This window comes from Lachnellula hyalina (genome assembly GCF_007821495.1).
Source record: "Lachnellula hyalina strain CBS 185.66 chromosome Unknown contig00031, whole genome shotgun sequence".
Taxonomy (NCBI): domain Eukaryota; kingdom Fungi; phylum Ascomycota; class Leotiomycetes; order Helotiales; family Lachnaceae; genus Lachnellula; species Lachnellula hyalina.
The window spans coordinates 117,394-131,559 of record NW_022157145.1 but is presented as its reverse complement, the minus strand read 5'-3'; the positions used below and the strand labels follow the sequence as shown (position 1 = coordinate 131,559).

The following is a 14,166-nucleotide window of genomic DNA, read 5'->3' as shown; positions in this document are numbered from 1 at the left end:
CGTGACTCAGGCAAGCCAGATCGCGATAGTTCGAGCAGCGAAAAAACCTTCCTACCCTTCCCCAAAATTGACCACTGGAGTGGAGGTCAGGCCTTAATTCTATGGAAGGATAGGAGTGGAAAGTTGAAGATAGTACCGGGCAAGTTAGGATGTGCTATGTATAACTTCAGATCCTTTCCCGATTTGGCTAGTGCAAGTCGACTTAAAGAAGCCTAATAAAAGACATCACTATGACATAAGTCTTTCGCAAAACAACTTTACTATGAATTTATAATCATGCTTTGTCAGCCCCACTAAAATCCGCAAACACGTATAAAGGTAGGTTATTATCCAACCCTTTTTGTAAGATAAAATATATTGAACTTGATTGCAGAATGGCGAAAACAATTGCTGTTCTAGGAGCTACAGGAAACCAAGGCGGTGCTGTAGCATCCTTCTTCAACGCGCAAGGCTGGATTGTCCAAGGCATATCTCGCTCGGCCAGCAGCGCTTCCTCCAAAGCTTTGATCTCGAAGGGGATTTCCGTGATCGAAGCTGATGTAGACGACTTCACGACCCTTGTCTCAGCGTTCAAAGGCGCGCATGTGATCTTCGCTGTAACGGACTTTTGGTATGTGTCATATGGGTGATTTGAAAGTATCGTATTAATATCAATATAACAATAGGGCACCTTTCTTCGAAGCATATCCTGAACTTTCTAAAGTCTCGGACCGAGCAACGGGCGAACATGCGCTTACTATCGAAGTCCGTCGAGGCAAAACCATCGTCGATGCTGCCACGAAAGTGCTGGAAGAAGAAGGTATTCTCGAGAGATTTATATTTAGTACTCTGCCAAGTTTCAAAGAGCAGAGCAGAGGGAAGTATACATATGCGTATCACTTTGATGCCAAAGCCATTGTATCAGAGTATCTGAAGGAACAAAAAGCTCTGTGGGAGAAAAGTAGTTTGTTGAACATGGGATTTTATACAACGAATCTGGTTAAAATGGGCAGTCTTATGGGTGCAAACAAGGTGAGAGACTAGGTTAAAAATGAAATTTCGCTAACTATAGATAGGATACTAACGGAAGTAAAATTATCTGGCGTCGGACTGGGACCAATGAAGCTGTGCATCCTTTTGTCGTCCCTGATGATGCCGGAATCTTTGCAGATCTGTTGGTTAGATCGCCCCCCAAGCAAGACCTTTTGGGCGTGAGTGAAATGGCTAGTTATGCCACATTTATGAATATTTGGAGTGAGGTCACTGGTGTACCAAGTGAGGTTGAGCAAGGCACAGAGGATGAGGCAGACAAAGCTATACCAGGTGGGCTTGGAAGAGAGGCTGCCGAGAGTACTAGCACGAGTGCTGAGTTCGGATGGGGCAAGCATTTGGTTTTGCCTAAGGATGTAAGTACTCCATTTGATCTCTTTGAATTGAGGCTAATGTCATAAAAGCTTGACCCAAAGGTGAAGACGACAAGCTTGAGGAGCTACTTCGAGAACGAGGACTGGAAACCCTTTCTGGAGAATGCTTAAAAAACAAATCGCAATTCATTAAACCATATTAGCATTAGGATGTTTCCTCTTATATTCATAAACTGTGAAATAAATGATATATAAACCCAGTATTTAATGAAGGCGAGTTCTGTTGGGATAATGGGCTGTATCCCGACCTTGGTAATCATGTGATCTAGACTAGTCATCCGCTTAGTCAGCAAAAGACGCGTATTGTCTTTTGCCCACAACACCACGAATACTAAGCATCATCCACCAGAATACCAGTATCATACTAACTACGCGTAGTAGCAACGTGATCACGTATTAACCTGTGATACCAACAAGTTCTCTACGGTTGCAACTAGTATTATAATATATTTAATCATATATTATAATATATATATTGTTGGTATCACAGGATACCGCGGTAAATCACTTCGTACCAGCTAGTGAAAGGTGGCCATAATCGGTTGGTGTTCTTCTAAGTGATTGATGTCTAAAAGTGGAAGTGGGAGCTACGTTAAATCACATGACTAGAGATACAGCGGTGTGTTTTATGGGGCCATCCAACTAATACTAACTAAGCTAAGCTAAATAAACTAGTGATCGTTAGTGACAGCTCTAGGACTGCGCATAGGGGCTTTTACAGCTGAGACGAACACCCTTTCTTTCAGGTCATCTCCATATCGCGAGCAGTAAGTGTTCCATATAAAGTGCTACAGGTACATCTATGTTATTGCTGCATATTGCGTAAAGGGATGTCTCCACCGAAGCAGCCTAGGCGTCGAGCTTCGAAGCCGAAAACCAGAACGGGCTGTAAAACTTGCCGGTAATTGACCTTTGTTCCTTTTTTTACCTTCTTTAAAAAGGAGAATGATCGAGCTAACAAGTATTTAGGACACGCAGAGTCAAATGTGATGAGGGGAGGCCCCATTGTACGAGATGTCTAGGATATGGAGCAGATTGTGAAGGCTATGAATACGCCGTGCGAAAAGCTGCCCCCACTCGATCCAGTCTGAAGGAACTCCTTCCCCAAACAAGTCATCATCAAGCGTTTCTTTTGCCTTCACAAGGAAAAAGTCCTTACACCGCCATCGTTCATGACGATCGAGAATATTCATACTTTCTATATTTTCAAGAGGAAGCAGCGCCTAATATTTCAGGTTCATTCGATCGAGATTTGTGGAATCATGTGATTATCCAGGCTTCCTGGAAAGAGCCATCCTTGAGTGGGCTTGTTGCGTCGCTGGGAGCTTTATACAAGGCTAGGAACTCGACTATGGCTCTCTCCGAGGGAAAGACAGAGCCACACGAGCAATATGCGTTTCAGAATTATGGGCGAGCTCTGAGAGAACTCCAAGCAAGGATTTCCGCTAATCCATATCGAGACACGACGAGGATCGCCTTGATTGCTTCGCTCCTCATATACTGCTTTGAAAATATCTACGGGGAGATTGATTCGGCACTTGGGCACTTGGAAGGCGCGTTTCGTTTGATGCAGAAACAGCTCAAAAATGCTAATCGTCCTTATAAACATTCGGATAATGTGTCTCCTATTTCCTCCTTAGACGACGATCTTGTGGGTGCGTTTTTCCGTCTCGACAGCGGGGTGTTGTCTAGAGATCACATTTGCGAAGCCGAACATATTGGCAGCAGATTGGGTATAAAGTACCTAGAAGACAACTGTGACGTCCCTGAAAGATTCGCTACCATATCGGAAGCAAGAAATTACCTCGAACATATTCAGTTCCCTAATATACCAACTCTTTCTCGCGATTTGCTATCCCGGCTAAATACGCTTCCCTTGTCTAGCATCGATGAAAAGGCTCGATGCATGTATAAAATCATGTGTTTTCATCTGCGTCGATGGGATGTAGCATTTACACCATTATACGAAAAGGCTCTCACACAGAATTCAAAGGAAACTTTCGCAGCCGCAGCTATACTTCGAGTCCGGGCACGCTCAACAGAACTTGCCTCAAAACGAGTTTGTGCACAGGATTTGAGCCCCCCTGATCTCTTCATTGCTGAATCTCGCGAGATTGTAAATCTGAGTAAACTCGTGGCTTCTGACCCAAGTTTTCGGAAATCGTTTGTGTGGGACTGTGGAATTGTTCCTGGTCTGTCTATTGTTGTTGCTGCCTGTCTCGATATGAGCATACAGAAAGAGGCTCTTGAGGTTTTGAAGCAAATTGTGCCGAGGCGAGAAGGCGCCTGGGATTCTTTGACGGCTGTAAAGTTTGGAGAAAGATTTTTGCGAATGGATGGAGGGGACTAGTGGGCGATTAATTTTGTAAGTTGCGTTCAAATCGACTTTGGTAGGAGCGGGAAACTCGACAAAGAGCTGCAGCGAGCCGGCCACTCATCTAATGATGTATATTCGCCATCTCTTTCCACTGTAGATATACAAGTTTGACTTATAACCCTTACAAATTAAGGTTCCATCATTAACTATCTGAAGAATACTAATTTATAATCATTCAGGGCTTGAATAGTGGTCTGGGTTCAACCCTTCTTCGATCGCCTTGATTTGTAAAGCTAAGGGCCTCGAGAAAGTTCGAGACCAAAGAAAACTGCCTGTCATATACCAGAAGCCGGGGGCAGCAGGTGAAGGTCGCCACCACTGATCACAGTTAGTCAGCAAAGAACTTAAGACATCGCAAGAGGTGACACTTACCGCAACTCTCTCATCTTCCTCGTCCAAGGATCCGACTTCGCCAACCTTCGCACTGAATTCTTTACCCATGATCCTTTCAGTCAAGTCAGCGGCAGGATGGAAGCCAGTAGCTAAAACCACAACATCGGCTTCAATTCGGGTTCCATTTCCCAAAACCACAGACTTCTGATCAAAGCCTTTAACCCCCCCTTGAGATTGTTGAACCTTAATCTTGCCATCTGCAATCATCTTACATGCGCCCTGATCGATGTAAAAATGGCCCCCTTTAAGAAGCTGGTGGTGCAAAAGTCCAATACCATCTTCTCCTCTCTTTATAACCATCCCAGCCTTCTCCATTTCAGACAGCAGTGCTGCATCATGTTGTGCCATCTTTTGAGTCACCCCAAGCATTAATGTCAGAGCTATTGCTTGTGGGAAACTAGTGCCAATTAAATCTGCATCTCTGGTGGACAGCATCTTCCAGCCCGCCAAGATGAAGCTGTCCTGTGATTTTGTGCTCAGGACGAAATGAGGACTCCTCTGGATCATCGTCACTACCTTGGCACCGCAGGTGACAAAGTCTTGCGCTATATCGTGAGCACTTGTGCTCGACCCGACTATCACGATTTTCTTCCCTTCGAGGTTTGGAATTTGACTGGCCGACTGGTGACTAGAAGAGTGGTAGATTTGACCATCGAACGAACCTTCATTCTCGAACTCGGGGCGAACAGGGGTGTCGCTCAACAATCCAGTCGCGAGAACTACGTGGCGGGGTGTTACGACGCGTTTGGTTCCATCTTGTGATTCGATTTCCACGGTATAGTGTCGAAGTAAGTTGTCATAATCAATTTTACCAACAGTAACGCCCAATTCTAGGTTGAGACCCATGACCTTTTGGTAGTGATCCATCCAGCTAATGATCTTATCTCGTGCCAAATACTCTGGAAAGTCGGTTGGAAAATCGAGGTATGGGTAGTGATCCGTATACCGAGACGTATGCAATTTCAGGGACTTTCAAAAAATTTCAGCACCAGAAACGATACTTGATTGCAAAAAGAAATACCGACCTTGTATCGATTTTTCCAGGAATCACCTAATTGAAGCTCCTTATCCACTGTCAGTGTTTTGACATCCAGTCCCTTCAACCGGGCTGCAAGAGCTAGTCCCGATTGCCCTGAGCAAGAGTTAGCACATGCGAACTTCCTCCGATAGAATCTATCCGGAATGCATGCCTGCTCCAATGATCAAGACTTGAATATCCTTCGTTTCATGGCCAGTTGATTTCTCTTGAGGCGGCTCTTCTGGAAACCCCTTGAGCTCTTCTAAGGTCGTATGAACAATCCAAGCCTTCCACTGCTTTGGTCCAGTGTTGGATAATCGAAGAATACCTCGACCAGTACCAGCTATCGTTTCAAAAATTAATCCAGATTCGATCCAGACTCCCCCACCGAAATTCGATAATCTAGGTTGTAAGACACCTTCATGAATGACATCGAACTTGCCAAAGCCGCTCTTGGGAGCCTGCGATTGGAGGTATTGACTAATTTTACTCGTCCCACGCTTAGTCGTGATGTTCCAGGAGAGCCCAACGATATCCCTCCACCAGGAATCGTCAATGAAGAGGTCGGAGATATCGTCTAGCTGGCCTTGAGAGATTTTGGTTTGCAAGCTTTCAAGCCAGGTTTTGGCAATCCTTCTAGGGTCTATCTCGTCCCGAGTATCGTGAAGCACGAGCTCGGGAAGTGGTGCTGCTGCTGATTCCATGTCTACTTAGGTGTTGCTACAAATCCGATAATGAGTAATGTGGCAGGAAGTAGAGATAGGCATATACTGAGCAGTATATTGGAACTATATATACATATGCTTTTCTCCTGTCTCCGGAAGTACCGTAGTATCTCACCACCGTGCTATTTTTTACACCATCTCGGTCAAATAGCTGCTGAGGGAGGCATCTGATTAGTCCACATAGAGTGGAGTAAGTCAAATGAGTCTTACACCGTAGCACCCAATCGCCTAGTGCTATAGCCTTAAGCGAGACCATGGCCATGTAAAAAAGTACCATAGTGGTGAAATAGTACGGTATTCTTTCAAGTTATTTGCTGATATACGACAAGCGACTATACGACACTTAGTTCTATCCGTTATTCATTGCAATTTCTATGATATTCGCTAGGAATATTTATGCATAATACTATCTGTCCCTGATGGCTTCTATTCTAGTTATTGGCTACTGAACGGCAAGCGAAGGTAAGCGTATAATATTAGAGGGTCCTCTACGTAGAAGAAAAAGGTGGCGGAATAGAGATTAAACGTACTGAAAAATACACTTAATATCGCGCACATGCTAAAAAATACCGCAAGCTTATTCCGATACGTTTTTCTCCTACGTAGAGGCGTCGGCGTCAGTAGCGAACCGGATAAAGCGGCGGGTGCTAGGGTGCGGGAACTTAACCACAACGCTCAGACTTGTTAGACCTTTCTCCTTTGCCACTAAAAAAAGATATATATATATCTTTAAGGGTTATAACTTGGGAAGTTCGGGATATATTAATCAGACTCTTTAAACATTGATCTCCTGGTATTCAAACCATTCTTTCCCCTTCCAAAACTTCTGGCCCCCTTTAAAGGAATGCTCGATGTTGTCCTTCGCTCTCTTCTCCATTCGAGCTTCGAATTCCCGGATAATCTCTGAGGTGGTTAATCCATACTGGCTAATAGTTTCTACTAAATCCACTGCATTCAAAATTGCAGTATTTCCACCAGCGCCCCCCATGGGACTCATCGCATGAGCCGAATCACCTATAAGAGTGACTTTAGCGTTCTGGCTTGATGAATGGATTTCGATATCTGGTTTGCTAGAAAGGACAGGGATGCAGGCTGAAAGCTCGTAAGAGGCTTCATCAAACACCAATCTGAGAGCTGGATGCCATGCTTTTGTTACTGTCCCTATAAGTTCTTTCCTTTCTTGAGCTGTCTTTGGTAAATGTCGACCTGGTGCTAGACATAAAGCGAAGTATAGATAGTCCTGAGGGTTTGGAAGCATGTTTCCTAACTTCTCCTTTGCACTCTTTGTCCATGTCATAGGCTCAACGACAACTTGGACATTAGCCTCTTTATCAAGCGCCATGAACCATGACAATTGGTCCTCAGTCAATTGTCCACGAAGACGTTCCGTTAGCAGCGTCCTGCCCCACACGATCCAGCGCTCTAGGTCAAGAAGCCTAAGATTTGGTTGAAGTACTCTCCTAACACGGCTCTTGATACCATCCGCGCCTACAAGTAACCGACCCTGTGCCGAAGAGCCATCCGCAAAGGTTACGTGAACGTCATTTTCCGAAACTTCATACGAAGCAAAGTCCTTTTCGTACTCAATCGTATCTTCAATTCCTACCATCATCAAGCGCCGTAGCCTCGTCCGGTCCACGGGCATACTCTGCGGATGTGAGTCCGGCGTTGGTTTCTCAAATTCAAACCCCTTGGCGTCCACATATCGCGGTTGGAATCGTCCTCCCTGAGCGGCAGTAGATGCGAATAGGTCTTTGCATTGGGGTAGAAGGACGCTAGTAAGCGCTGCTACGCTGTCAGAGGAAATGCGCAAGCGGTGGCCTTGGGAGCTGTGGGACTGAGCATGGCGTTCGAAGAGTCGGAATGGGATAGATCGGCGACGAAGCCCTTGGGCGAGGGTGAGTCCAGAGATACCAGCACCTACAATTAAAACGGGACTTGTATAGTGCGCGTATGCTGCCATCCTCAAATGAATCTGAATTGATAGAAGGTAAAGTGCATGATCTGTAGATCTGAGAATGGCTTCCTTATTATAGTAATGGACGCCCTGACTAATATATGACCAATACACGTGACTGACATACCTCTCCTCTTCCTGTTTTTTTGCTATCTTTGTTTACATTTGGATTTCCAGAAACTTTAATGGTTCACTTAATAGTATTCAAGCCTGGGACTCCTAATGGCTGGAGAAGATATAGCACGGGGCTAAACATATAAAACTACAACGAATATTTTCTTAGTCCAGTTCTACTCGAGTAGATGTTCTTAATAAGACTAGATAAATTTAGTAGCGGAATGTATGCAAGGCAGCTTTCATGTATCTACCTACCTACCTAGGTATGCCTTGACTTTGATATCCCCGCTACGTAGATTGGTGATTGATAGAGGCTCTTCGGGGGGCTGTCACTGCCCAACGCCACTAGTAACAGTCTTTGCCATGCTTGTACTCAGCCTTCATTCCAGGTATACACAGAGAAGAACCCGATCTGCGCCCGTGTATAAAAGGTAGATTTGATTAGTTATGAAATAGATTACCTTGATCCCTTGGAGCGAACTCAGAAGATCAGCTTGAGTTTTCGTCACTGTTCGTATCCGTAACTTGGCGATAGTATCCTTGAGAGAAAGACACAGCCACAAGAGAAGAACCCCTGAAGACCAATCAACGTCATTTTCCACAGGGATTACGGCCAATGGGCTGCAAGGCAACATCCATCTTCGACCGCGTACTCCGGATCGGTTCTCAGGCGACTCGAGATAGAGATCAGCCGGTTAATATTACTACGACAGGAGGATATGTAACCTCGTCAGCAAAGCTGAATCGAAGCTCATCCTCCTAAAAACTTGCAAAAAGAAAGAGCTTGAGGGGATTCCATTATGGTAGATATCTGTTTTAGTCAAAAATAGTGGAATTAGTGAAACGAATGCCGCGTAGTGGGGTTGAAAGTGGAGGACAGCCCACTAGAGGCGCAGTAAAAGCCCCCTGTCGATGACTTCGTTTCCCCCCATCATGTTTGCGCCCGACGAGGAAACAACAAGATTGAACTTCCGCGCCATTATTCACCCAAACACATATAATCTTCCAACCTGTTCGCCGCTGACATCTACGCTCCGACTTGAACCGCGAATACAGTCATCATCTTCATAAACTAAGAACAAGACGGCGGGCCTAAAATTCCTGGGTGTTGGAGGAGCAGACAAAAGAAGGTCCAGACACCGCATCACCCTTCCTTCTCTGCCGGAAGACAACGTACAGACAACTTTCGCGACTATGGAGAGCAGCAACAATGGCGCCTTGAGGCGCAAAGATACTACGAAAGGTCCTCCTCTAAGGATCCTTTCTCTAGGTACGTAGAGCTTTCCTGGCTGCTCGAACCCCGCGGCTAATGTCAGACAGACGGAGGTGGCGTGCGAGGCTATTCCATGTTCATAATCATCCAAGAGCTCATGCACAGAACATATGTCGAGATTGAAGGAAAAGCGCCCAAACGAGACCAGATACCAAAGCCATGCGACCACTTTGACCTCATCGTTGGAACGGGAACGGGCGGTTTGATAGCGATCATGTTGGGAAGGCTGCGACTAGATTTGGAAACCTGCAAAGAGGTGTACGTGCGGATGACGAGGAAAGTTTTCGAAACCGATAAAACGATTGCTGGCATACCATACCGATCAACGTTGTTCAAGGCATCGAAGCTAGAGGAGGCCATCAAGGAGTGCGTACGGGAGCATAGCATTTTTGAGAATGAGGGCAATGATGGCGACGAGCCAGAGGGCGCCCGTAACACGCCGGTAAATCCGATGAGCAGAACGCCTCAGCGGCATACCAGCAATGCCAGTGTGACGAGCTTCAGCGCGAGGAGTCCTTCCAGCTACCAGAGTCGGCCTTACATGACAGCGAGATGGGGAAACCCGAACGCTTTGTTATACGATAATAGAGAGACCAGAACCAAGACGTAAGCATACCTCTGATATTGGAAAGCCTCGCAGCTAACAATAGTAGTGCTGTTACTGCGGTCTACAAAGGAACAGCGAAAGGTGGTCAGCCTGCTGTACTACGATCCTACGATTCTCGAAAAGAACCTTCTCCAGAATTTGATTGCAAGATCTGGGAGGCTGGACGTGCGACATCAGCAATTGGATTGGCATTCAAGCCTGTTCAAGTTGGACAATCAGTATTCATCGATGAAGGAGCTGGCAAATTCAATCCTACACCAGTAGCATTGGACGAGGCCTGCGTCAACGAGTGGCCTGGCCGTGATGTCGGTGTGATTGTAAGCATAGGGACTGGTAAACGGCCATCTGGCAACGACCAAAATTCACATCTTTGGTACGAAGGGTTTTTGGGCGACTTTGCAGAGGCCAGGAGACGGTTGATATCTAAGATTGAGGGATGTGAAGAGACACATCAGTACGTCAAGAATGAAATGCTCACCAAACGAGGGGTCAATATCGAAAATTACTACCGCTTCAACGTTGAAATTGGGGTTGGAGAATTCGGAATGAATGAGTGGAACCGACTTGCAGATGTCAGTACGAATACGAGGAGGTATCTCGGGAAAGGGGATATCCAGAACATGACATCGACTGCAGCAGTAAAGATGGCCAAGATACACAGAGCGAAAGCCAGGGCTGAAGGTACCGGGGAGGGCTCGAGTCGGCATGAGGGTGGGAACTACAAAAGTTTACCTGATGTTCCAGAGGCCTATCCAGGAGCAATTGAACTTCCAGCTGAGATGCCCTTCACTCAGCCTCAGAGAAGTCCGCCCCCACGGCCCTCATACGAGTCCGGCCATCACGACACCTTGGCGGTTCCAGGACAGCAGAAAACACCCTCACCTCGCTCCTCCTCGGAAAGCCACGCACGATATCAATCACCCAAAACATCATCGCCCAGACTCTCAGCAGATATGACTGACAAGTTCATGGTGCATAGTCCTACACCTAGCGAGTACATGACTTCGGCAGGTGCCGACAAGATCGCCATCATGAGCGCAGACGAAGCACCAAAACCACCAGTCGTCAAACAACTCCAGAATCAAGGCAGAGTAGAGCCTCCGCCTCTGCCACCGAAGACCCCTATACCGGGAGACTCCGGATTACCAATGGGGAGAAATAGACCGAGTGTTCCGTACCCTTTGGAGGATGGGCCACCGCCTGTGGTCAACATGGCCAGGAAACCCGAATACAAGGGGAGGTAGATAATCATGATAATGAAGTGCATTTGATAGGCGTTGGGATTGGTATGGCTTGCTTACGGGATATGATGAAATGGAGTTGGAGATACCTTGGGATATGATATGCCTGGAATAGGAAATTGGGATACTTCCGTATTTTACTACAGTGGGCAATGAATCTATTTTTTTTCTGGGCTCGCTCGCAGTCGATGTTCGAGCGACTTTCTTGCCATTCATCGTTCTGGCCATCTAAGAAGTTTATCTACCTAGTAATTCTCCTGTGCTTTTATTTGCGTGTATAAAAAGCTTGTCGGCCACCCTTTCGTCACCGCCTTGTCTTTTCTCTTGCACCTTCTCACTTTAAGGGTTACTTGTACGCTTCGTGTTTTCTCAGTACTACTAATTGGGATTCTGACAGCACATATTGAGCTTGAGTTATTTAGTAACTGACATATGGCCGTCAAGTTCAGCACTTGGAGGATTGAAAATGAACATCGACTTGAAGATATAATATACCCTAAAGTTGTGTACGATTCGACCTTTACTTTATTCTCGAAGAGAACTTGCATTTGCTTGACTATCAGGTGACGTATATTCATACTTGCAATGCATGAGCCCCTCCCTCCTTGGCACATATGCCAGATTTTGCTGTAGCAGACTGGAATTTAGCCTAGTCCTAGCTGTCTCGATAAATTGATGAATTTGTTGGTATCACAGGTGTTGATACATAGAACGTGATCACTTCTCTACTACGTAGTATAGACTTGATGCTGGTTGATTGATGCTTAGCATTTAGGTGGTATTAGGCTGCAACATGGCTTTAAATACTGGCGAAGCCAGGATCATATGCTTGGAAGATACGAGGAATCGAATCTCTTTCTTCGACGGACTGGGAGTTGGTGCGTCGGTACCTGAGCCATTTGGCTCTGTTTTCGTGCCATCTGAGGCTCGAGCGACCTGACCAGTAGTGTCATCAGTACGCCCTGCTGTTTGGTTGGCCGCATCGCTTGTGGGTGTTGGTGCTGACGCCGTTTCTAGGGAATCGATGCTTTGCTCTTCAACAGTCGTCAGGATCAATTGCAGGTCCGAATCAGGGTCGAATGAAACGACCTCTGTCTCCATTTTATGGGCCCTACTCTTCTCGCACAATACAATCATCAATCGTACAATTCGTAATTCAGCTCGAGAATCTAGCTGGCCGTCCGCAGATATTGTAGCGATCTGGATACGACGTTCTGTATTGAGACAACTAAAGAGCTAAGGTCCACCGTAGCAGACAGCGCTAGCTACCGGTCACGTGTGATAGTGGTAGGCACTAGGATTACAAAGACACCACCCTTTGGCCTCTGCTGCTCTACCTGATCACGACACGCATCTCTCGGTCTCTTAATATAGCACGACAATCCTTGAATGAAATATGTCCGCGAAAAGGTTCGGTCAACTCTTTCAAGATTCAAACCACTTGAACAGCATTTAATTCCGTCTATCTCCTAGTCAATCGACCATTTAACTCAATGGAATAGAGCTGGCCGCTCCTTGGACGTGAAGTCATGCAGGGCCACAATGATATGGATATACTCAAGCGCAGATTGCGGAGGACTAGATTGCTGCAACAAGAATGGAAAAGCATTTCTCTGTCCATCAGTTAAAATGATTTTCTTGAGACAAGCTCGCGGAGGCCTCGCGACCCAGTCACTTTAAAATAGAGTTAGTCTTCGTCGTATTCCCCGCGCAATGGAAGGGATGAATTACCGTGCTGCCGGCTATAAACGAGTAGCCTTCGCGTGCATCCAGCAAGAATATTCAGTCCCCCGCCCTTCTCCAAAAGTCACTATCATTGTCAATGTCATAAGAGTCATTGTCATCATCATCATAGCCATAATCACGATCCCAGTCATCTGCGTCGTCGCTGAAAGATCTGCCTGCGGGGTCCCACTCCTCGACAAATGTTGCACTAACTGTCCATCCGAGATTTTCCATTTTGCTTTTTATATCTTCGCTTGGGCCGTATTTATACACCTCGACATTAATATCTCGTAGGGACAAAATGGCTCTAAAGCGAGTATTGACGAGCGTTAACGCCTCGGTAGCGATTTTGGGGTCGTCTAGAGCGTCGAGCTTCATTACTGTGTCATTTGTGCTGTATACATGTGTCGTGAGCGTGCTTAAATTGGTGCAGATATTCTGGATGTTCGCAAAGACGCCCATGCTACCCTCCTCGAGGGTGATATTGCCTGATTCTAGATCGCGGAAAATCGGAAAGTCGACATGAATATGTTGGATATAGTTTGCGTTGTTAGAGCCAATCGTCCCGAGGAATGAGGCTACCTGCTCAGGGGTGGCCAGGGTAAAATCGAAGCGATTGTGAGCGTAGAACAACGGGCTGGCTTCGCGGTGGACTGTCTTGTTTACACGGAGGAGCCCAGGTGTAAGCCCCTCTCGTGGACTCCAATGAGAATAAGGATCAATAGGTTCTTGCTCTAATAAACATAGCTGATAAATCCGGTTGCGAAGTTCGCTGGGAAGGTCGCGAAAGTTGGTCATATCTTCCGTGATCGTAAGGGTATTGATACTTTGTTCGCTGTGAAGTTCAGTCAAAGTCTCTTGATAAAACTGTGAACTGCAGACATTTCATTCGGAGGATCGAACAAAATATCTGGATACCTTATGTAAGGGATCCTTGGGAGTTTATGTGTCACTGGGTCATTGGACGATAGTGGGGATTTTCAGTTACACAACATTCCTGCCTATGCCACAATCCGTTTATACAGCCACACAAATTAAATTAATAGTCAGGACCGTCCACTATGCGACTATTAGACTTTTTTATAATAAGTTCCTGTTATGTTCCCTGCGATCAACCCTCTAGCATCGAAGAAACGTTACATTAGCACCTGCGGGACTCTCCCAATCACTAATAGGATACAGAGACCTCTTTAGATGTCTTAGTTCGCTCTGTCCCAACATTTAATAACGAATTTCCTCTACCACCAGCTACTTCATGGGCATACTTGCGGAGACACGAAGGGTGGCGCCGTGGTAGTACGGCGTCAGATAATGCATAAAATAGATACCA

The 14,166-nt window shown here is 46.0% G+C and overlaps 5 protein-coding genes across 5 annotated transcripts; 3 read left to right on the top strand and 2 right to left on the bottom strand.

The window, feature by feature from the left end:
- Positions 1–374: 374 nt before the first annotated feature.
- On the top strand, positions 375–1,514 carry NMRAL1_11 (NmrA-like family domain-containing protein; the record flags this gene model as incomplete). Its single annotated transcript, XM_031147807.1, has 4 exons — positions 375–610; positions 666–1,011; positions 1,056–1,385; positions 1,434–1,514. The coding sequence occupies 4 exons, from the start codon at positions 375–377 to the stop codon at positions 1,512–1,514; spliced, it is 993 nt and encodes a 330-aa protein (XP_031007240.1).
- A 684-nt stretch (positions 1,515–2,198) lies between these two features.
- LHYA1_G002832 (uncharacterized protein) lies at positions 2,199–3,753 on the top strand (the record flags this gene model as incomplete). The annotated part of the gene is made up of 2 exons (XM_031147806.1): positions 2,199–2,304; positions 2,366–3,753. Coding segments are annotated over 2 exons (1,494 nt in total), but the record flags the coding sequence as incomplete, so codon positions are not given.
- A 2,938-nt stretch (positions 3,754–6,691) lies between these two features.
- On the bottom strand, positions 6,692–7,879 carry LHYA1_G002831 (putative FAD-dependent monooxygenase; the record flags this gene model as incomplete). Its single annotated transcript, XM_031147805.1, has 1 exon — positions 6,692–7,879. One exon carries the CDS (start codon positions 7,877–7,879, stop codon positions 6,692–6,694), a length of 1,188 nt encoding a protein of 395 aa, XP_031007242.1.
- A 1,305-nt stretch (positions 7,880–9,184) lies between these two features.
- On the top strand, positions 9,185–11,114 carry PNPLA8_1 (Calcium-independent phospholipase A2-gamma; the record flags this gene model as incomplete). The annotated part of the gene is made up of 3 exons (XM_031147804.1): positions 9,185–9,260; positions 9,311–9,869; positions 9,914–11,114. 3 exons carry the CDS (start codon positions 9,185–9,187, stop codon positions 11,112–11,114), a joined length of 1,836 nt encoding a protein of 611 aa, XP_031007206.1.
- A 1,779-nt stretch (positions 11,115–12,893) lies between these two features.
- Positions 12,894–13,634, bottom strand: LHYA1_G002829 (uncharacterized protein; the record flags this gene model as incomplete). The annotated part of the gene is made up of 1 exon (XM_031147803.1): positions 12,894–13,634. The coding sequence occupies one exon, from the start codon at positions 13,632–13,634 to the stop codon at positions 12,894–12,896; it is 741 nt and encodes a 246-aa protein (XP_031007205.1).
- Positions 13,635–14,166: the final 532 nt, after the last annotated feature.